General features: G+C 36.3%; 1 protein-coding gene across 1 annotated transcript in view; it reads right to left on the bottom strand.

The window, feature by feature from the left end:
• LOC306874416 (partitioning defective 3 homolog B-like) overlaps positions 1-25,274 on the bottom strand; it is a 163,411-nt gene that overhangs the window by 116,339 nt on the left and 21,798 nt on the right. The window contains exons 3-4 of the mRNA XM_079424451.1: positions 14,005-14,173; positions 549-652 (exon numbers count right to left, since the gene is read on the bottom strand). Of these exons, the coding sequence (XP_079280577.1) occupies positions 549-652; positions 14,005-14,173 (273 nt within the window). The remainder of the gene's footprint in view (positions 1-548; positions 653-14,004; positions 14,174-25,274) is intronic.

Genomic DNA, 25,274 nt, shown 5'->3' with positions numbered 1-25,274 from the left:
ATCCAAACCCACATGGCCCTGTGTGAAAAGTGCTTGCTGAAAAATAAAAAAACAGGAAGGGGGCCAACACTTTTTCACACCACTGTATATGTATATGTATATATATATATATATATATATATATATATATATAAATCTTCCTGACCCCAAACTTTTGAGCAGCAGTAAATATGCTGTTTTTCTGTCTAAATGTGAGAGCAAAAAAGAGCTGTTTAACAGATGACCTCAAACACAAAGTATGAAAGAAAGATATATAGAGAGAGTAAAAGCTTTGTTGATGAGAACGATCATGGAAGAGAGTAAGATAACTACGATGGCAGAGCTAAAAGGTCAACCTTAAGCACAAATACAATAAGACCATGAAAGTTGACTGTTTAGTGTCAAATCCTGCAAACAAGGACAGGTTAAATACATCAAAAGACCCAAGAACTTAAAAGCACTGCTTCCTTCAAAAGCACAATACACTTAATTTACTGTAACAACAGAAAAAAGAAAGCTGGCACTTTCCCAGACACTCAAGCATCAGTGTGTGGTATGTGTTCACTCACAGTGGACTGGGGTCTGCTGATCATGTCCTCAGGGTCCACTGAAAAGACATCCAGGGGCGGGGCAAGGGCGGGGTCACTGCTGCTTCGCACCGATAGAGGAGTGGCTGATGGGTAAAACGTCAAAGAATACAGTTATACATCTAGAAGAGAATCATTCTGCTTTATAAAACCTATGTAAAACACAATGATTTAGACATGGAAAAATCACTGTAATACCATCATACATGATATTATCATAGCACTAAAAATTATTTTAGCATCATTGAGATATTATCATAGGTTTTGTTAATATTTTGAATTAGATTGTATTAATATTTTATTAATATTTTCCATTTTAAAATTGTGTGCTTTTATTATTTTCATTAGCCTTTTTAAATATGTTTTTTTTTAATTAATATTACGTTTTAGTTTGTTATTTTTAGTAATTTAACTTGAAGTAAACGAAAATGAGAAATGTTGCCTTTATGCCTTGGCATAAATAATATTTGTATTTTTTTATATAACATATAACAACATGTACATATATTTTTCCATTATTTAATTTGATCTTCTCAGACAGACAATTCATCACCAAGAGTGTTTCCCTTTTCAGACACACATCGGATCATACAAACACAATAAAAATCACACCGAACTCACCACATGAAAGCACAACAATACAGCAAAATAAAACCACAGAAAAATGCAATGAGGGAGGTTTATATCAGGACCGTACAACAGAATGTCCTTGGCCTCCATACTGAAGAGGATCTCCAAGACCTTCTGAGATAAAGCTGGAGACACTGTGACATCTCAAGGATCTGAAGTACACAAATGTGCGGAGCGCTTGGTGGCAAGGTCACTGTTGTTGAAACGGTTAAAGGAGCCGAACCGTGAAAAACAGGCTTTTCTATTACAGAGAAAAAGATGCTGTCTATATATACCAAGCTAAGAAATATAGAAAGTATATAAGCAGCAAAAATTACTAATTCAGAAACAATAACCAGACTAATGAGCATATTAGCATATGGTTGTCCAACATTTACATATTAACAACTATGCAGTATTGAGCAATTTCATTCACCCTAATGAAAGATAATGTGTCACTAAGAAGTTAGCCATTTACACTAGTATTTTTTTTTTATCACATTGTGTCATTCACCTATTTGTGTACAAATGCTCTTTTTTGTGTGCAAAGAAAACATTTAAAGGGGTCATCGAATGCCCATTTTCCACAAGTTAAGATATGATTCTTTAGGGTCTTATTGAAAAGTCTATAACATTCTTTGGTTAACATTTCTCAATGTAGTGTAAAAAACACCTGTCTTCAACAAGCCAATCTAGTCCATGTTGCTTTAAATGCTAATGAGCTCTGCTGACCCCACCCCTCTCTTCCATGGGGTGACGAGCAGACTGTAAACTTCAGCCGTGAAACTGGCTAACTAGCACATTATTAGGAAAGGCGATTTGCAAAGATTCATAAGAAACCCTTCTACTCACTTCTTCTGTAGATGAAGCTAGATCACGAATAATTCGGGCGAACAGACGCATTTAGGCAGATCGGGATCGGCGCATTCCCTTCAAAGCGAAAGTAACGTTAATCCTCTGCGTCTTCAGCAGCTCAGATATCAGGAGTAAATGACGACTGCTATATTCATCATTACATCCAACAACAAAGCGCCTCAATCACTTAATCAGAGACATCTTGTCTTCCCCTGCACCGGAGTCGACACAATGGCGGACAGCTCTCAGCTCACTCAGGGGGGGTCTAAGGACGGCCTTGTCAATCAACTATCGTGGGAGAGGTCTGTGCAGAACTACGTCATTCTGACAGGAATCTCAGAACAGCCTGATTTGAAAAAGTGGATTTAAAAAAAAACACTGGGTGGATTTTTATCATTATAGGATGAATTCTGCCCATTCTTTATTAGTTGCATTTAGACATTTTTAATAAATAATGCTCTGAATGCAATAAATAAATAAACAAATAGTGATAATTAAAAAAGATATTGCTTCTATAAATTGCAAGAAACCTGTAGTGCTACATATGTTTTATGGTAGTAACAGGGTGTTTAATCAGAATCAGAATGAGCTTTATTGGCCAGGTATGTTTACACATATGAAAAATGTGTTATAGTGACAGAAGCTCCAGAGTGCAACAGAAAGACAGCAACAGGACACAGATAATAAAAAAATAATATACAAATAGACAACGTACAAAATAGCAAAAACACAATATACTGTATAATATAGACAATTATGTGTGTACAGGTCTGATATGTGCAAATTTGAAATGAAAAAATAAGTATGTGTGGTGAATAAATAATGTATAATAGAGTTGTGTGTTCCACGTTTAGTGTCAAGTGTTCATGAGATGGATTGCCTGAGGGAAGAAACTGTTTCTGTGTCTGGTCGTTCTGGTTCTCAGATCTCTGTAGCGTCGACCAGACGGTAACAGTTCAAAGAGAGAGTGTGCTGAATGTGGGGGGTCCAGAGTGATTTTACCAGCCCTTTTGCTCACTCTGGATAAGTACAGTTCTTGGAGAGTGGGGAGGGTTGTACCAATGATTCGCTCAGCAGTCCAGACAGTTATTGAAGTGCAGAGGATGGATTCAATGATGGCGGAGTAGAACTGTTTCAGTAAGTCCTGTGGCAGGTTGAACTTCCTCAGCTGGCGAAGGAAGTACAACCTCTGCTGGGCCTTTTTCACAATGGACTCAATGTGATTGTCCCACTTCAGGTCCTGAGAAATTGTGGTGCCCAGGAATCTGAATGACTCCACTGCAGTCACAGTGCTGTTCATGATGGTGAGTGGGGGGAGAGCAGGGGGGTTTCTCCTGAATTCCACAATCATCTCCACAGTTTTGAGCGTGTTAAGCTCCAGGTTAAGACAGCACCAGACAACCAGCTCCTTAACCTCCTGTCGTCACCGTCCTGGATGAGGCCGATCAGTGTGGTGTCATCTGCTAACTTAAGGAGCTTGACAGAGTGGTCTTTAGATGTGCAGTCGTTGGTGTAGAGGGAGAAGAGCAGTGGGGAGAGAACGCAGCCCTGAGGAGCTCCAGTGCTGATCGTATAGGTGTTGGATGAGAATTTTCCCAGCCTCACTAGCTGCTGCCTGTCTGTCAGGAAGCTGGTGATCCACTGACAGACGGAGGTGGGGACAGAGAGCTGTGTCAGTTTATTCTGAAGGGTGTCCGGGATGATGGTGTTGAAAGCGGAGCTGAAGTCTACGAACAGGATCCTCACATAAGTCCCTGGTCTGTCCAGATGCTGCAGGATGAAGTGCAGTCCCATGTTGACTGCCTCATCCAAGACCTGTTTGCTCTGTAGGCAGACTGCAGGGGGTCCAGTAAGGGTCCAGTGGAGGCCTTCAGATAAGCCAAAACCAGTCTTTCAAATGATTTCATGGCCACAGACGTTAAAGCCACAGGTCTGTAGTCATTAATTCCAGTAATTTTGGGTTTCTTTGGGACGGGGATGATGGTGAAGCGTTTGAAGCATGAGGGGACTTCGCACAGCTCCAGTGATCTGCTGAAGATCTGTGTGAAGATGGGGGCCAGCTGGTCAGCACAGATTTTTAGGCAGGCTGGTGACACACCATCTGTGCCTGGTGCTTACCTTCTTTTGTTCTTTCTGAAGACCTGGCGCACATCATCTTCGCTGATCTGAACTTTAGGTGTGGGGGAGAGGGGGGTTGCTGGAGGTGTGAATGGTTGTGTGGAGAGGTGTTCAGGGCGGGTGTGGGGTGTTTTTTTCAAGCCTGCAGTAGACCTCATTCATGTCGTCTGCCAGTTGTTGATTCTCCAAAGTGCTGGGGGATGGTGTCTTGTAACTGGTGATATCTTTCATACCTTTCCACACTGAAGCAGAATCACTGGAAGAGAATGTGTTCCTTAGCTTGTCAGAATAATTCCTCTTTGCCACTCTGATCTCCTTTTCCAGTGTGTATTTGGCCTGTTTATATAAGACTTTATCCCCCTTCTTTATCTTCTTTGGCCTGATGGAGCTGTCTGAGTTTTGCAGAGAACCATGGTTTGTCGTTGTTGTAAGTTAGATGAGTCTTGGTAGGAATGCACATATCCTCACAGAAACTGATATAAGATGTTACAGTCTCTGTGAACTCATCCAGATCGTTTGCAGCAGCTTCGAAAACAGTCCAATCAGTGAGAGAGAAACAGGCTTGTAAATCCCACTCTTTTTCATTAGTCCATCTTTTAACAGATCTTAATACAGGTTTTGCAGATTTAAGTTTATGGCTGTAGGTCGGTATGAGATGAACCAAACAGTGATCAGAGTCCTAAAGCTGCTCGTAGGACAGAGTGATACGCGTCCTTTATCACTGTGTCACTGTGCTTGCAGTTAATGAAGAGCGTTTCTAGATCTGAACAGCACACCCTCTTTAACACAGTTACAGCTGTACACCACCTCTCATTGATGTAAAAACACGTCCCATCGCCGCACGATTTCCCTATTGATTCCACGTCCTGATCAGCTGGAAGTTAGCCAGATGTAGCAGGCTGTCCAGTATGTCGCCATTCAGCCAGGTTTCCGTGAAACACAGAGCAGCAGAGTTGCTTGTCGGGGGGAGCAGGAGTTTGTCCATTTTGCTGGGTAGAGAGCGGAGATTCGCCAGATGGATGCAAGGCAACGGCGTTCTAAATCCACGCTGACGAAGCTTCACAGCCGCGCCGGCTCGCTTCCCCCGTCTGTGCGTCCTGAAGCGTTTGACCAGAGCTACGGCTCCGCCAACTACAATGTCCAGCAAAATGTCTGAGTAGTCAAAATCCGGTAAAAGATTGTGTGGTTTGTTCTGCCGAATGTTCAGCAGGTCATCCCTGGTAAAACTGATCGTGTTTGAGAAACAAAAAACAGGAAAAACAAACAAAAACAGTACAAACACTGAAGGGTAAAGCACTGTTGCTGCCATCTGCAGCGCCATCTTAGATTTAAGTTCACATATTAAGGTTTTAGGACAGCGAGAACTGCTTTTTCCTCTTTTTTTTTTTTTAAATCAACAAGGATGCAATAAATTTATCTAAAGGGGCAGTAAAGACATTCATAATGTTCAATAGAAAATGTCAAATAAATGCTGTTCTTTTGAACTTTATTTTCAACAAATCCTGAAAAATGTATTGGCTTGCACAAAGACAAAGCTTCACAACTGTTTTCAGCATTGATAATAATAATAAGTGTCTCTTGAGCAGCAAATCAGAGTATTAGAATGATTTCTGAAGGATCATGCGACACTGAAGACTGAAGTGATGATAATGAAAATTCAGCTTTCCATCACAGGAATAAATTACAAAATATATTCATATAGTAATCCAATATTTCACATGATAAATAATTTACTATTTTTGATCAAATAAACAGTCTTAGTGAGCATAAAAGACTTTCAAAAATATAAAAAACCTTACTTTATTATGTGCTGTATATATATATATATATATATATATATATATATATATATATATATATATATATATATATATATATATATATATATATATATATATATATATATATATATATATATGTATATATATACGTACATTTTAAAATACAGTACAGTGTAGTTTTAAAGTAGCGTCCTAAACACTGATGAGAACTAGTTATCTTGCATGTACTGGTAAACGCGACGGAACATAATACTGAGGACTTCTGCCTGCCTCAATTAATAGAAAGAGCAAGTCTGATCCTTAAAAGATACAGAAAAAAAGCACAGAGAGAGAACAAAAAGTTCAAGCACAGTGCTTGAAAAAAGTTCCCATTTTCCCTTGTCAAACAGACCCTTCCATCAGCAAAGACTGCTCCTATCCTTCAGTCTGCTACTAGAAATCATCAAAAAGGCCTTTTGGTATGATCACACTAGCATAGAAACTCTGATTCAGGTGAAGTCGATGTGTCCCGGGAGTCATTTTAATAAGGAACTGGAACCAAAAGCAAGCTTTAACAAGTCTGCTACAGTAGCTACTTCATTAGGAAAGCCGATAGTATTACTTTTTGAGAACTCATCAGGGCCATCTCAAAATGTAACTACTGAACTACATTTCTCTGCATGTCAATGCTGATGTGCATATGAGACAAATAAGGCTAATGAAAGAGACCTAAACAGAAAGCCAGACTCTTTTCAGGCCTGAGTTGAGTTCATTTATGTGACAAAGTTTAGATAAATGTTCATCCTTTGAGTGGGCATGCATGCAGACAGAGGGTTTAGTAACCATTATAACTAGACATAAACATCATATTTTAAGAGTTTTGTTTGTGTCCTGTGTGTGTGAGCCACCTTAGAGCAACTCCTAAACCATAACCTTCGATTCCATAGTTTATCTACACTATAAGACCTTCAACATCAGCTGCTAAACTACACCCTGAAGACCTTACGAAGGACGCTCACAATAAGAAAGCTCTCAGGCCTTCGTGATGTTTACGAATTCTCATATAGGAGTGTTACATCTGTGCAGTGTCTGGAGTTTCCCTCAACTCCAATCAATCTTCTCCAACTTGCAGAACCTGGTGGAGCTTGGCACTGAACTCCAGGCTCAAGGTTAATCGTCAAGAGGAACGTTCGTGCAAACTAATTTTAGGCATTAATTTCGGTTTTACGCCCCTTGGAACAACAAAGGTAATAATCTGTGGGAAATCTGTAAAGACCAGTGCGATTCCAGGTAAAACCTTTAATTACGGACTACTCTGACGCAGGAGTGGAGCAGCCCTTCTAGTGGTTTCATCTTCTAGGAAAAGAACGATATTTGAAGTGTGCTATGAACGTCTATTCAGCTGAATAAATAACAGAGGCAATCCCACAATATGAGTAATCAGCCTGAAAATTAAGAGAGTTTGAGTATGAAAATATTATTTAAGTATTAATAGACTAAAGGTTTGACGTTCACAGACCTGAAGTTACAATCAAATGTTTTCATAAGAACTGTTTGCCTTTTATATAAATAAAAAAGTAAAATTATGCGGTAATGGTTTTATTAAAGTTGTGTGAAGTTAAATAATTACAACTTAATACTTACATCTGTTTATAAATTGACACTGTTTTTAATGATTAGTTTTCCTTACAAAAGTTTTATATTTAAAATTGAGTACAATCAGGAGTCACAGTACTGTTTTTGTTAAATAACAGAAATGTTTTTAGAATTTAGATTTGCACAAATAACTTAAAATTAAATTAAAAATTGTTTCAAAAATTGAAACGTTGACTTTCAGGAATATCTAATCAAAAATCCAGTAGAAGTAAACATGGATGATTTAGTAATAAAATAGTTTTATGAGTTAATAACTAAACTTCAAAAGAATATTAATGTTGTAATGTTTTTATTATTAAAACATTAATAGCTAATTTTACCTTTACATTTGCAATGTTTTTATCAATTCAGTTGGTTTAACTTCAAATAATGTACAATTAAAAATTAAAAGAAGAATCATGAGTTAATGTAATGTGTGCGTGTGCGTGTTTGCTTTCCAAAATAATGTAAAATTAATCAAATAAATGAGAATTAAATATAAAAAAACAATAAACATGAAAAATGACTTCCAAAAACAACAACAAAAATGAACAGCATGTGTTACGTTCTTAGTAACGGCATTGTTTGCCTTCCAAAAAATAAATAAATCAATAAATAAAATCAATAACTAGAAATAATCTTCATTTTGAGCAGTTACAGAGATAAGAAAATGACGCATACACATTTGGCGCCTCTAGCATAGGGGCCAAGATTACGTGCAGAGGATCTATGGGAGAATTCAGAGTCTGGATTTCATCAACGCAATATATTTACGATCCTGAATAATGTGCTGCGTTTGAATAGAGATACTTATGTCAAATATGTTCTTGCCGTAAAAGACAACATAAAAGGTCAAGTGAAAAGTCACGAATTTAACTATAGCTTCCCACTCAACTACAATCCCTAAGCAGTATAAAAGCAATACGAAATCTGGGTTTAAACTTCTAGGATGAAGGACAGCATGGCGAATCCTCTTGACCTTTGACCCCTGAGAGGTCTGTCATGTGAAATGGGGTCAAGCGAGCACATTCTTTTAGTCACGCGTCGTCTGTTTGTCACGGCTCTATGCTGTGGTTATTCCCATCTGTGTCGAGTCACTACGACAAAAATAAAGATATTCAGACAAGAACGGCTGAATGTTACCATAAACATAAAAAAGGGGGAAACGCAAGCACCAAGAACCAAATTCAAAGATAAGTTTGAGATCGAGAGTCTGTCGACCTTTAATTCTTCTTTATTGGTAATCAATGGCTGAGAGGTATGAGCGGCCGTCCACCTCAGGTGCTGCTGGGAGCCGTGTGTGTGTGTGTAACGAGAGCGGGCAGGTCAGGGATCGATGCCGCTGTAATCATAGCACCGTGCCGCAGAGACAGTCAGAGCTCAGACAGATTTGCTCTGTTTCTGAGGACTGTTACAGCTCGAGCAGGAACAAACTCATGGTCTCTGGTAGACGGAACAAAGCGCCGTTCCATAATTACATCTGAAAAAACCCTTTCCTCAATTCTGTCCTTGTGTGCTGACTGAGTAAACATGAACAGCAGCTCTAATTTGTTTAAGGTGCACTGTGATGCCCATGGTTAGAATGTGTTACCCATGACAACCAATCACATATCTTTCAATACATCAAGATCTCACAAGAAAAACGAGCTTATACGCTTGTATTGCTTCAGACCCAATTTAAGCTAATTATAATTGATATAGAAAAATTTGTAGTTTAATTTGATATTGATAAAAAAAATGATATAGAGTATTTTTACTTTATATTTATAGAGTACATTCATATTAACAGACCCAAGATTTTACTATTTGGCAGAAGAATTATCTATTGAAAAGTAAAGTAAAGTAAAATAATCATACAGATTTGTTTAAAAAAAATTAATCAAAAAGGAAAACTTGAATGATATGCATGGTCATATATAGCAAACAACAACAATTTCATCTTGACCAAAACCTAACTTAGATCCAAGACTTTACTATTTGGCAGTAGAATTGTAGCTTGTGTCTCTTCTCTCTCATGTCTATACAGCAGGTGTGAGGGTGGTCCTTTGAGCTCTGACTGACATCTGTCACGCTGCCACTCATCCTCTGTATCATCTCCACCTCTTTAACCTCACATTTACCCAGCGCTTTAATGTATGTCTTTGACCCACAGACTGAGCAATGACCCACTGCCCCTCTCCAGTCATCTTTATTCAGCAGTCACCACCTGTCACTCACTCTTATGCCCCGCCCCCTGACAGAATAAAAGCCAAAGTGGCTTAGAAGTTTTGTTTTGGGGAAATCTCATTGTGCTTTTGTACAGGATGATCTGTTTAACCCTCAGAGACCCATTGTTGGAGAACTGCAAAACAAAGCAATTGCATAATATCTATTTCTCGCTAAACTAAATCAAAACAGCAGCTCACACAAATTAAATCAACTGCACACTCTACTGCTGACAGTTTTGCATCAAATTTATGTTTTCAAGTAGAAATATTGTTTTCTGAACATTGTGTGATGTTTAACGAAATAAACACATGTCGGTTACCACATTTAATTATTCACTTTCCTGTAAGGAAAATAGAGAAAAAAATCCAATAAATCAACACATAATGACAGCACTTAACCTTTTATTGCCTTTTCAGACCCATATAAATATAATATTTACTATAAACAAATTCATTTTTAGATAATTACTATAAACCTATTCATTTTTAGAATAAAAATAAAACCAAATGTTATTAGTTATTCATATTATTATTTTATTAAATATAATAATAATTATTATTTTTTATGATTATTATTACTTTTATTCAATTATATTTTTTAAAAAAATCTAAAATAACTAAATGATAAATATAATAATAAAAATATTTTTGTATTAAAATTAATAAAAAAACAAATAATTTATATATATATATATATATATATATATATATATATATATATATATATATATATATATATATATATATATATATACACACACACATACATACATACAAATTTGCCAAAACAAAAAACTCAACAAATCGCAAAACAAAACAAACAAACAAAATGGCAATGACAAAACTAAATACAATTTAAATTCAAGTAAACTACAAAATATCAAACGCCAAATAAAGAAAAAAAAATTGAATAAAATGTTTTACAACATAAAATAAAAAAATTATAAAATTCAACAAGATGTTTGGTCATTTATAGCAAACTTCTGAAGACAAATGTGTCCTTAAAGTATAGCAACGTGTGTTACACATCCACATCTACTAACCAGATTAGCAGTGTACACTGTTCAGAAGTCAAGCGAGGTCCGGCCAAGCATGAACTCATTCAAATGCTGCCATTATTCCTGTTTGCACCCCAGACACACACACACACACACACTAATTAAGTTAACCCTGATCCCGTGAAGGCCTTTCCTCCTCTTTAGTACCACTGATTCAATAAGACTCCTTTTTAACTTCCCTATCGCCTCGGCTGCGTTTCAACAACAAATCCCAAGAGCTGACACACACACACACACACACACACACACAGGCGCTACGGCACGGCTACTAAACTACATTGGGCACGGTTCCTTTGTCCCCAGCATCATTTAATTGATAAATGAGCGAGACGAGCATTGTGTGTGCAGCTGACAGTGGACTTTTTGTAATGTAACGACATGGAAGTGTTTGAGGTGTACACAGGGACATCTGCCTCCAGTCTGGCTTCAGAGAGGAGCATTATGGGAAGGTTAGCCAGGGCAAGGCTGAGTGAGCAGTCACAATGATGGATTCAGAAATGGCAAGTGTAACGTTTGCATTCATTTGAATTGATACAGCTGTGACAGTCAAACATCGAGCGAGCATTAGCCACTTTAATAGTCACAAATCTGCTGCTATGTAGTTGCTAGGGCATTATGGGTGGTCGCTAAGGAGCCTTAAAGGGACAGTGATCCAAAAATTGACAATTCTGTCATAATTTTTACTCACCCTGATGTCGTTTCAAACCTTTATACAAAACAGTGAGTTAACACTAAACCACACATACACACACACACACACACACACAACATCAGCTCAATTATGCGCTGCTACTAATGCAACCACACATGTACACAAGTTCACACATAACTATGAAAACAATCCACATTCACTATCTACATCTGTGTACCACTCATGCCTATGTGCACATACAGATGTTTTCTTCATTCAGTCGGTCTGTGGTCGCTGGAAATGAAAGACACTTGTGCATGTTGGAAACAAAGTATTGTTTAACCCTTAGAGGCTTCGGGGTTTCAAACAGAACCCACAAATATACCTCTCTGACTTATTATTGTTTTTACAGCCTTTTTTTATCTCTCCTTGACCACAATCTAAGTGTTAGTATATGATGAATAACAATTAAAATAAATAAATAAATGCTTAATTCAGTGAATATGAATACAATATGTACAACAGTAATACAATAATGAAATTAAAAATATTTTTTCATTGTACTTTATAATAGCATTTTTAAATTACGCTTTAAAAAATAAAGTACAAAATATATTTTAAAAAAATTAAGTTTAAAGTTTAATTAAAATAATTAAATAATTATTAATACAGCAAAAAAAATATAATATTTTAATAATCATTTAGAATTTAGATCAACAATTGCACCCTGATCAAAATCGAACTTATAACATATCCAAGACTTCACTATTTGATCAAATAAAATAAAAATATAGAATAAAATAAAATATAAAATTAAAATGAATACAAATACAATATAATAATAATACAATACATTTTAAAAAAATATTCAGGGTTATTGCAGATATGAACAATTAAAAATTATTTTTTAAGACCTTTTTAATATCACCTTAAATTAAATTTAAGACCTAAACCCGTAATGGAAATACACATATATGTAATATGATTTGTTTAATGTAAAAAGGAAACAAAATATCATTGCGGTCATAAATTATATTTATTACAATGATATACTGTTAACTTTTCATATCAACAGACAATATTCCATACAAAATATCCCCACAAAAGTACTGCATCACCGAGATTTTTGGTGGTGTAAATAATTTATTCAGAAGCATTATTTTCATCAGTGTTCAATCAGCTTTTACATACTTAAATCTGCATATTTTATTTACCTTTACAAAGGCCTTTTTCAACCTTTTTAAATGTATGCATCTTTCAAATTATTACAATTAATCAATAAATTAAATATACACTATATGGCTGTTACCAGTCAGATTAAAAAATTACCCTGCAAAATTACAGCTGCAATAAATTATGCTATGAGATTAATATTTTAAATACATTTTTGGATATACAAATAAGAAATGTTGGGGGGGGGGGGGGGGGGGGGGGCTAATGCATATTTTTTAAACGTACTGAACCACCAGTAAGTGGCTGTAAATCACTTAATGAGTGAGTCAACAGATTCGTTCAAATGCTGAATCATTCAGTAACAAAACACCGTTGCTTGGAGAATGTGCTGATCTTTGTTTGGAACTATTTTCGTTGGTGAAATAGAACAAAACAGTAAATATTGTGTGTAAATCTAATGTAATAACTACTTGTTTATTGAACTAAATTCAATGTGACATTTACAATCGTGAAATATTCAGCAAAATAGCCCCCTTGTCATGGTATGTCACTTAAATACATAATTTTATGAATAAGCGAAGCATTTTGAATTTATACCACAGTGTGTTTCTTCATGTTTGTTGTTGCTCATTTGTGTAGATGTCTCTCACAAAGAGACCGACAGCACGAGTCTCAACAGCGCGGCCTTGATAACAGAAATAGACTATATCCAATATCAATCGCTGTTTACGCTGAATGTAATAAAATCAGAAGAATCATTCTTGCGTTTCAATGCATTGCTGGTTATTTTTTTGTCACTTAAATTTTAATCAGGCTATTTGTCTGGTCGGGCAAGTAAAAAAATAAATAAATAAATCAAATCTAACTAAAAGGATGGTCAGCTAGCTGTAGCTCCACCTATATTTTATTATTGAGAACATTATATAAAAAAAGAAGGTAGTTCGACCTGTAATGTTATTCTGCTTCTGCAATTCTCTCTGATGACGCAGTAACTACGTGCGGGGAAGAAAAAAAAAATCTGAAAATGATATTTTATCGGTAATGTGACCAAAAATATTTAAGACCTATTGAATCTGAATTTAAGACATTTTAAGACTTAAGGCCTTTTTTTAGGAAAACGTTAGTTAAGACATTTTAAGACTTTTTAAGGCCCCGCGGACATCCTGTTTATTTCTATAATAATTTATAATAGTATTTTTGAATTAACTAATTTCACCTTGGCCATCTAACTTATAAGATCCAAGATTATCCAAGATTACTTATTTGAAAGAAAAATCTATTATGAATAAAATCAAATCAAATAAATTCAAACTTCTATTGCAGATCGTGCTAAACACACGTTTTTCTTTTTGACTGATGTGGACATGTGAATTGCGGCACTGATATACGTACTTGATTTGAGGGCAGAGGGGGTGACCTCGATCTCACTGCCCAGGTAGGGCTGCAGGACGCTGAGCTCAGGTTCAGAGGGGTCAGGGCTGGAGCGACCGGACGCCACACTCCCCCCGGGACTCACCATCACCCTCTGCTGGAGCTCCATCTTCTCATACACAGCCCTCAGCTGAGGACAGACAAACACCAGTCAGATTAGACAACAGGAAAAACATCACTAACAAACAAACAAAACAGCTACAATGTCAAAAACTCAAAAATAATGTTTATAGTACAAAAAATACAAACAACTGCAGGTACTAGTATAAGCACACTGATCACACGGTTTTTAATCACACGGTTTTTTTTAATTAAACAAGAAAAACCCATTAATATTATTTCCATTAAACTCCACAGACAAAATGCTACTATCAGTGTATTAAACGAATTAAGTACCGCAAGAGCGATTTGAATGCATAGGATCCGACTGCTTTCTTATCGCTCTCGTGGTACTTTGATGTCATACGGTGATCATTCTGCGAACGCGCCTATTGACTTTAGGTCTGCCGCCTTGTTACACGTCACGTGACTGACAGCGGACCGTGGCCAATGAGGGAGAGGAGAAAAGTGATCGAGATTTATGATTGATTGGTGAATTAATAGTGTTTTGTTATTGTGTGAGTGTGATCAATAACGCGTGAATGCAGCATGATCTGAATGCAGGGAAATACACGGAAGTGAATCGCCGTCACGAGATCGCATTTATGTATGAATCGAGATCGTGATTTTTTTTCGATGAATCGTGCAGCCCTACACTGTACTATAATGCAATATTGATAATTCATTCTCACTCAGAGCAAAGCCCTGAAAAACACAGGTCAATATCAATAATAGATGCTTATAAAAAATAACTATGAATGTAAGACTGGAAGAATAGCTGCTGTTTCCTTTGGATGTACAGTATGAGAAATTCTTTATGAGTTACAGTGGCTCCCAAAATATATATTCACAAAACATCAGATGTAAAAAAATCACTATTTTATATGGCAAAAGATATCAAATTCAAACATTCAATCAGTAACAGCTACATGCTACACTGTTGTCACATGACCTCACTGTTACATATCTCACATATTAAACTCAGTTATTTAAAACTTCACACACATATATACATAAATGTATTTTATATAAAATATATATAAATATTCTATAAAATTTAAAAATTCTAAAACAATAAAACTGAACAATTAAAAATTGCATTATTTTATTATTTATATGAAATAACAAATGAGAGTTGAAAATATAAAATTAAGATTACAAATATTTTAATGAATACGAAACAATAAATAAACAATCTTAATTTATATTTTATATAACTTTCAAATTTAAATCAATCAAAAAGAAAAACATCAATACACATTGTGTCTTGATGTTGGCAGTCCAATTGCAATGAATCAAGAGGATGTTAAAAAAAAACACAGCTGATGCTACTGCTGGCTCATTCGCCACACAAGAAAGGTCAAGTTGAGTGAATTGCATTGTGGGATACAATGCTCCTTGGAGTGTTCACTGTACACATGCTGGCAAATACAGGTATTCCTGTTTTCCATGCAAACAAAAACTTATCCAACAGCGCACACAGTATGCATACCACAAATATACTGCAAGGAGTGTATTGGCATACTATACTGAAAAACACACACTTATCTCTTGTCGTGAGATGCTATTATTCCAGCAGGTGCCTCAAATGGAGCAAAACGTAATAAGCAATTACTAACGAGTTAATATACACAGCCATCAGACAATAATTAGACACATTACACCGCAACCGTACGTTAATTGTCAATAGAACAGACTCTAATGTAACGGCTGAGAGCCTGTGTGAAACGCATCGGTCGAGTAGCTTGATATGATATGATAAACAAATATAAATGAAATTAAAAAAATGAAACCCAAGTCGACAGGCGTCTGTGTTTGTGAGCACAAGCGTTAAGCATCAATGGTCAAATTAGATGTGACAAGGGAATCAGAAGCTGTCAAACATAATGTCACGGTAGCGTTATGAGCCGAGAGGACGTCGACGGTAATGAGAGGGAATACGCCGTGGTCTCTGACCGTCTCCGATTGGCACGTTGACAAGCGGCCATAAAGCCGGGCCGGCTGATGAATTCATTCGCCAGCCACTAATGAATTAGCACTTCCCTTCTTCGCCCGGCTCGCCTTTCCAATCACGTCAAAGGCCTGGCAGAGGAAACAACGGCTTAATGAAAGGCAAAAAACGCCAGGGAACATCAGCCGCGAGGGCAGGTAACACGTATGGGAGGGTGAGACGGAAACTTGATATGAAGTCATCTGCATCCATAACTGTTTTTCAGGAAAACAATAACTGGTGACACGCGACAGGAATACGCATCATCAATCATGGGGAAATATTGTGCCGCACACCCAAGCCCGGTCTGGGCTGACATTTCTCACACTGAAAAATAAACAGAAATTGTCCAGATCAGAGAAAGGGGGAAAGTAATCTTGGGGAATCACTTCTCCATGGGTTTGATAGATGGCCGTCTTTTTGCGCGTCTCTCTCTCCGGTGATATTTCTGGGCCTGAAGCATGCGGGCTGGGATATTCATCACCGCTCTTGTGTATATACACGCTGCACATTATTCCTGAAGGATCGTAGAGGTGTGTGACTCACAAAAAAAAAAAGAGTATGTCAATTTCAGCCAATCACGGAGCTGCAAACAAAAAAACTATGAAAACTCCTTCCCTCATATATAGCAGCCAGGCCAGTCACAGATGTGTCTTGTGAGGGCCGTAACACGGACACACTCTTGGTTTTTCAATTCTTCCGAGAGGCATTCATCAACAACACGACCTCTGAGAGGATTCGCGTATGTGTATGTGTGTATTAAGGGAATATAGACTATTAGGGCTCAGCCGAGTTGGTGGCATTTCTCTATTTGAGTTATATAAGAGTTATTGGTGGAGCCCAAAACTGTAAAAATGCTGATTTTTCAATTTATGATTCTATTTCTACTGGCAAATGAACATATAGCTATACACATTCACTATGTTGTTTTTCAAGCGCCCCGACACAAGCGTTGGGTTTTAAAGACGGTATAATTATACAATCACTAAATATTTCCTTGTTAACCTCTGAAGCTCACTTAAATTTGTTCTAGATCATTAAATGTGATGTTATGGTGCCTTGGAGGCTGGTTTGATCTGTTTGGTCACTGATTGTTAAGTCAACAACTCAACCACATGTATGAAAACTTGTTTCCACCTCAAAAATGTACAAAAATGTATCCATTAAGCACAGTCAGACTTTTTGCATTTAATGATGTATATCTTAAATGAAATGCTTTTGTCATTTAAAATCAAATTAAATATGTTTGTATGAGAGATTAATATTTTATTTTAATACAACTTTTTGTACTGAAACCAATATCTTGTGCACTAAAAATGTCTCAATGTAGATTTTGGTGCGCTTAATAGGTACATTTACCCTATAAAGTCACAAATAGATATAAAGACACACTGAGCCATTTATACTAAAAATGTGAGATATAAAAAGACAAACAGGCCACACAGAGAAGAACCAATTGCCAATCCAATTATTGTAAGTTCTTAACTTCTCTGTTGGCACAAACTTTCTTTTCATTCGTAACAAAATCCTGTGAATTGATTTGCATTCAAGTTAGCAGGCATCTCGCCCTCTCTTCTCTCAGCTCAAACGCAGATATTGGCCCGAGGAAACATGATGTCAAACAATGCTGACTAATGTCACTTCCTCTTGTAATGCATTAATCGGCTCCACCTGCATGCTAAGGAGAGATGGAGCCTGTTGCCATGCCAACCCCACCTGCCAATCAACCCCTAGGTCATGACAGCATTTTGCTGTTGCTAGTTCGTTTGTCAAAATGTTAATGATTTTGAGTGTCATCATGAAGAACAGGATCATCTATAAAAAGCTGATGTAAGACGTCCTAAAAAAATGTAGGCAGGTCACTAGGTTTCAGAAAAGAAACTTCATCATCATTTCAAGTTTCTCTTCCAGAATTGTTCCTTCCTTTATTAGGTCCCTATGAAATCTCTTTTATTTTTTCCCATATTCTGTTTTTGTTTGTCTGTTTGTTTTTTCTGCATTCTGTTTTAATGGTTTAATTCAGTTTTAGAAAAATAAAATGTTCAATAAATTGAATTCATAAAATGTTATCTTTTTTTTACAATAATAGTGCTTTTTTTCTGAAATGTTATGTTGTTTTATTTTTGGATTCTGTGATTTATCATTAAATACATATCAAATATATTAATTTTGTAATCAAATAAATGCATAAAACTTTTTTCAAAAACAGTTTTGTCTGATTTTCTCCAAAATTGGCTCAGATCAAGTTCAGACGATGCTGGCAAAAGATTTACGATAGACCAAATTGTTCTCATAAAGCATGTTGATGAAATTCACGCAAAAATGGGCAAAGAGCGAAGCGCCACTTACTGGTCAAAAGATATTGAAATTTGACAGTTTTGGTTTAAAATTTTATTTTATCATTTCTGAACAGTTTGACCAAAAATCTAAATATTGATCTTGTTAGATTTGGAGCAGCATACCGAATCAAATTATACGGACAGACCTATGTCAGCCATTTTGAGCATGGACCAGTTAGAATTTTGTAGTACAATGCTGTATATTTTTGCTTTAACAAATCATAATAATTTTACAGATCTGCTTGCAGGAAATTTATTAAATTTGGCACACAGATATAGGACAGTCTCATCATTAACCACAGCGAATTTGGAGTCTCTAACTCAAACTCTCTGGCACCACTAACTAACCTCTACTTTTTCATACTCATCATAGACGCTCTGTCCAATTTTCACGAAGATTGGCTAATATCATCTTCAGAGCATTCTAGCAAAAAGTTATTAAAAGCTTTTTGATATACCAAACCATTTTCGTAAAGCGTGGTAACAAATTTGACAAAGTTTGTACAAAAATGGACATGAGGCTGTCTGTCATCAACACTTTAACACATTCTGACCAAACTTGGTATGCGTTATAACAAGCATGGCCCGAGGCCACATGAGTAGTTTCGGTGCAGCACCACCTACTGTTCAAAAGATATACAATTTGACATTTCTGCTTATAACTTCTGACCAGTTTGGCCAAAAATCACATTTGGAATGGCATACCGAATAGAACAATACCTAATTTTTCCATTTCAGCCTTTTTGGGCCTCGGACAAAGTTTTGTAGTATACTGTAATGCTGTATCAACAAATGTCTTTAACAGGGGTCTCCAACCCTGCTCCTGGAGAGCTACCATACTGCAGAGTTCAGCTTCAACCCTAATCACATACACCTGAACCAGCTAATCAAGGTGTTCAGGGCTGCTTAATTACAAACAGGTGTGTTGAAGCAGGGTTTGAACTTGGAATGTCTGCCGGAAGGTAGCTCTCCTGGAGCAGGGTTGGAGAACCCTGGTCTTTACTGAGCAATTAAAGACAGCTCTTAGCTCTTTATTTTACCTCTGTTGTGCTTGGCCCCTTAATTGCTGCAGTTATTTTTGTTATCATTACTTTGAGAAGTAAGTTCTAGTTTAAGTTTCCTGCATACAATGCATTTCTTTCATTTAATATTCATAGACACCGTATCACAATATGATTCATTGTGCAGCCCTACTTTTGATTTAATAATCAAAACTTTGCCAAATTCTCGGACATTCTACAATACAGCCTACAGTAAATACCATTTCATGACTCGATTCTGCAATTAGAACATAGAGTCCTACTTTATCACCTTCTTAATTTTCATTCCCGTTCACTGTATAGTCTTACATCTTCTCATTCGCGCCCCTATCTCACTCCAGATGAAAAATAAACCTGACAAAAAGTCTCTGTAAATCTCCCGCTGTGATCGTCCACAGAGGGGCATTGACATCAATCATACCCTTGTGACCTGCACTGAGGCCTTTACAAACACACAGTGAGTCGGCACACACAAACACAGGTAAAATCCTCGGAATGTGATTGCGGGTGATGCCGTGCAAACAAGGCTGGAATTACAGGGATTAAGGAGCAGACCAGACTAATCTGAGATCGGCCGCCATGTGTGTGCTGAACATTGGCTCCAGATGTGTGAGATTACATCTCAAAAAGACGCACCTGGGCCACAGCTTTCACCCCCATAGGGTACTGGGTAATGGCTAAAACACAAACGCACACTTTTAGAGTTTACAGCCTTAAACATGGAGTCCTACAGAAAAGATTAAAAGGCAAAACAATATTTGAGTTTATACAACCAGTTGTAACAATATCTGCAAGCCTGTCGGGTCAGTGAGGCAAGTATTTCGGTTTTTCAGAAGGTTTGTTTTGTTTGTTTTAAACAATATTGCTAAACATGGTATTAGCAATGTTTTCTGGCAGTCACGTTTGTTTTCGTTCATATATATATTTATGTTGCTTGGCAACTGTATAAAGCCTATATATAAGCAAATAAATCATATTAGTGAAAAAAATGATTAATTTATTTTTTTTTGTCTTATTACTGTTGCTGCCATTTTCTATAAGCAATAAGGCTTTTCATTTTGATACAAAGCAGTGTGATAAAGATAAGTAAAGTGCAATAAATAAGAATGTATGATTATTTTCTCATATTTATGCAGCCTAACAATGTATTCTTTGAACATTTCATTCTCGCTCTTTTTTTTTTCTTACCGTTTTTGCGATACACACTCTCACACACCTGTACTCTCAGTTGAATTCCTCTTTAACAAAGTGTTGGAGACACAGAGACAGACTGTGAACACTCAGGAAATGAAGCACCTCGTTCACAGCCTTTGAAGAGAACATGACGCCTGACCTCTGCTAATCAAACACACCTACAGCTCTGCGTGTGTGAGTTTGTGAGAGAGAGAGAGAGAGAGAGAGAGAGAGAGAGAGAGAGAGAGAGAGAGAGAGAGAGAGAGAGAGAGAGAGAGAGAGAGAGAGAGAGAGAGAGAGAGAGACACACACTTCATTTTACCGTATACATGGGGCCTAATCCTGAAAACCTGCAGTGATGGTGGTAAGTGTCAGATAACGAGAGAACGTGGCTTGAGTGGCCACCAGAGACAAAAGTACCATGCACAGTGATGGGATCAATGACAAAACTATAGATTTTGATACTTTTTATTTCACATTATATACAGTACATAAAATGTGTGTGTGTATAGCATATTGGCTGTTTATTAGTACTTACACAGCACATATGAATGTCTTATTGTGCATGACCATATTTTAATTACTGTATACCCCATACATAAACTTACCAACTACTTACTATTAATAAGCAGAAAATTAGGAGTTTATTGAGGCAAAAGTCATAGTTAATACTTAGTTAATAGTGAGAATTGGTCCCTAAACTAAAGTGTAACCATTTTTACAAGTAAAAGTAAAGTAAAAAATTGAATAAATAAATAAATAAAATAAAATAGTGAATCTTACTACAGTAAAAACAATCTAATCATTATTGTGGGAATTTTCGTCTTGGATTTCAACATAAAACAAAACTAAAACTAAAACTTCCCAATGGGACAATTATGAAATAAATTGTTGATAATTAAAAAATAAAACACTTTAAAAAATAATATAAAGAATGTTACTTATATTATAATGATTTTGAACTGGCAGATAAAATTATTTTAATTTAATTTAATTTTTTTATTGATTTATTTACTTAAATACTTGCATACATTTTTAATAAATATAAAAAATACTTGCATATCATGTGACAATTAACCAACATCAGAGAACCATGATCATGCAAATGTGTCGTTAAACTACTGAAATACTTGAAATTTCAGAGAATACTTCAAGTAATTATTTTACATATAAAGGGATTTGCCTGACCAAAAAAACTTTGGGAACCCGTGCTGTAAAGGAATTAAACTGTAAATGAAAAGGCCAGTTTCCAAAGGAAAATGAAGCAAAGAACGAAGCAGAAAAGGTGAGAATGTGAGCGGGTCAAAGAGGAAGCGGCTCTGCTCCACAGGTATCTGCTGCCCCCTCTTCTCCTTAATCACTCCTTCCATTTGAGCGTCAGCCCCTCTGGAGTATCTGAGGGGGGTAAATGTGCCAGCGAAGGGGGGACGGATGGAGGGTCTTGCGAGAGGGTGAAAGAGAGCAGCTGGCATTAGCTTAGCTCTAGAGAGAGCTAATTATTAGACCGTTGAAAGGGGAAAAAAACATGACGGATGTATTCGCATGAACATCTTGATGAATGAGTGGGCTTTTTTAACGTGAGCTACTTTGTCAGAAACACAATGTGCCAAAATCCCCCTGGGGCTGTGGTGTGTGTGTAAGATTAATGACAAATTTACCCTCTCTCTTTATGAATGCTTATAAATAATAATAAGACCTGTCACGTCGCAGGGTGCGCTGTGCAAGCGCAGCTGCCTTTTACTGGAACCTGCAGTAAATCAAAGCGTCTGTGTGTGTGTCTGTGTATGCGCGTGTGTTCTCCGCTCTGATCCGTGCTTCAGGGGGTTTATGAGGAATCGCGGCTGCGGCACACGTTTGGAAACATGTTGAATGTGTGCGAACTTCATTTAGGCACTGAAACTCGCTGTGATGTTTCGTTCGCACTTCTGAGCAGCAGGAAACACGCAGCTAGGTCACTGACAAATAATGCACTCATTATTTAAATCGCTCTAAAAATGTACACTTTCTGAAAAAAAGTGCACAAAAGCTGTCACTGGGGTGGTACTTTTTCAAAAGGTACCTACTCTGTACCTTATTAACCCCTAAAAGGTGCATATAAATACTTTAAAGGTACATATTAGAACCTAAATGTACATATTTCTAACTTTTGAAAAGATACCACCCCAGTGACCGTTTTTTTAATGAGAGTGATGGTGTAACCAATTAATAAGATATTTTCCTTACACCTTAAATGTGAGTCAACATATCAAGGTATTATATTATTTAAATATATTATGAATATCAAGACTTTGTTTTCCAAACATAATTTGTTTAAATCGCTGTTAAAAATAACAAAATAAAATAAATGAATAAAAAACAAAATGAATAAAGTAAATAAATAAATGCATGTTTTATTTCATGAATAAAAAATATATAAAACAAAATAAGTAAAAATAAATTAATAAAAACAAGTTAATAATATAATAATAAATGCATGAATTAAAATATGAATATGAATAATATAACATGAATAAATGTCTAAATAAATAAATACATAATACTATGTAAATCTATCTACAATCTATAAATCCATGTATAAATGCATAAATGCATCAATCAAATGCCAGTTAGACAAATGTTGACATTTCTATAATAATGACTATACTTGCCTATGATTTGTTTTTTAATAAATTAATAGATCAACACACATACACTAAAACCAGCACCACATCATTGACCCAGGTGCAGAGAAAGAGACCGAATCAAACAACAGAATGATATTCACTGCAGAAGGCTGAAAAAAAATAAAATGTTTCAGTTCAGAGTCGGCAGAACATGTGGTTTCTAGAGAGTTACCATGGAGACCAAAACACATTTGTACCTTGACACTGGCAGGCAGTTTTTTTGGAACAGTGCTGACGCTCTAAAAAGCCGAGATGTTCATTTTCTGGCTTTAGGAGCCTTGCTATGGTAGTAATCAAACACACACACACACACACACACACACACACACAGCTTTAGACAAATTGACTACAAGGCATTTGACATTCCAGTAGCTGGAAGCAAGTTGTCCATCTCCCTTTTATGTTTGGCCTCTTTGTTCCAAAAGCCTGACCTGCAGGAAAAGGGAGGATGCAGTGAAAAACAGAAACACACGGACCCGGTGGAGGAATCAAAAGCACTAATCAGGCATCTCTCAAGGCCTAACGAGCCGGAAACATCCACTGAGGGGTCAATCAGACCCGATCATCCGTCCATCCAACGCCCCCTTCCCTCTCAGACAATTCCACACACACTAATACACCAGAATTTCCCAAAAGTTTTAGATTAACTATAAAAATAAAAAAATCTAAAATAGACAGGATTCCATAATTCATCATTTGGGATCAATCTTAAAGGATATTTTAGGCTTGTAACAGTACAGAAAACAAAAACTAGATCTCAACAGGACTAGTATTATTCCCAATATGATCAATTGCAAAAAAAAAATTAAGAAAATATTTGCAAACTTTATTGCCATCATTTATTTTTAAATGCCCATTAAAAAGATTTGATTCCAACACAACAGCTAAAAAGGACTCTGAAACCAAATAATTAAACAAACTTTAAGAATTACTGTTTATGGACTAAGATTGTTTTTGACTCTTAAGGGATTCTTACATGATTCCACTGGGATATTTTAGAAATGGCTCCAATTATATCCAATTATAAATCCCACTATGAATTCCGATAAAATATTCAAAAAGTCAACAAAAAAATCCATGGTTCTATAGAATTTTTTCCCATTGGAATTGTCTTTAAATGTCCATCAGGAAGTTGATATTCCAACACAACAACCAATAGTACTCTGTGAATCAAATATGAATCAAAACCCCTGTAAGAATTACAGTTTATTCACTAGGATCGTATTTGACTCTTAAGGGATTCTACTGGGATATTTTGGGATTGGCTCCAATTATGACTGAAATCCCACTAGGAATTCCAGTAAAATATTTAAGGCATGCAAAGCTAATCCACGAGGAAGTGTGTGTGTGTGTGTCTGTGTGTGGTTGAAGGGTTTAACATGTGACTATCATAAGGGCATGTCTCTAAAACTGCAACAGGCAACAAAATCCAGACCATAGTTGCCCGCTGGTACAGAATCAGCCATAGAAAGTGTTCATCTCCCAGCAGAGGGCGCACACACACACACACACACATCCTTTACCAGCCTCTGGCTCATTGCTGACAACATTCACATTCTAGTGTAATCTACTGGGTCATAAAGATATAGACTGATATAGATATAGATATAGATATAGATATAGATATAGATGTTTGGGGTCAGTAAGATTTCATGTTTTTGAAATAAGTCTCTTATGCTCACCAATGCATTTATTTGATAAAAAAATCAAGTAATATTGTAAAATATCATTACAATTTAAAATATATATTTTCTATTTAATTTTTTTTTTTTATTATTATTAATTATTCCTGTGATGCAAAGCTGAATTTTCAGCACCATTACTCCAGTCTTTAGTGTCACATAATCCTAAGAAATCATTTGCTGCTCATAAACATTTCTTATCATTACCAAAGTTGAAAACAGTTGTGCTGCTTTATATTTTTGTG

This window comes from Barbus barbus (assembly GCF_936440315.1).
Source record: "Barbus barbus genome assembly, chromosome: 8".
Taxonomy (NCBI): Eukaryota; Metazoa; Chordata; class Actinopteri; order Cypriniformes; family Cyprinidae; genus Barbus; species Barbus barbus.
The sequence above is the reverse complement of the archived record's forward strand: the minus strand, read 5'-3'. Positions and strand labels throughout refer to the sequence as shown.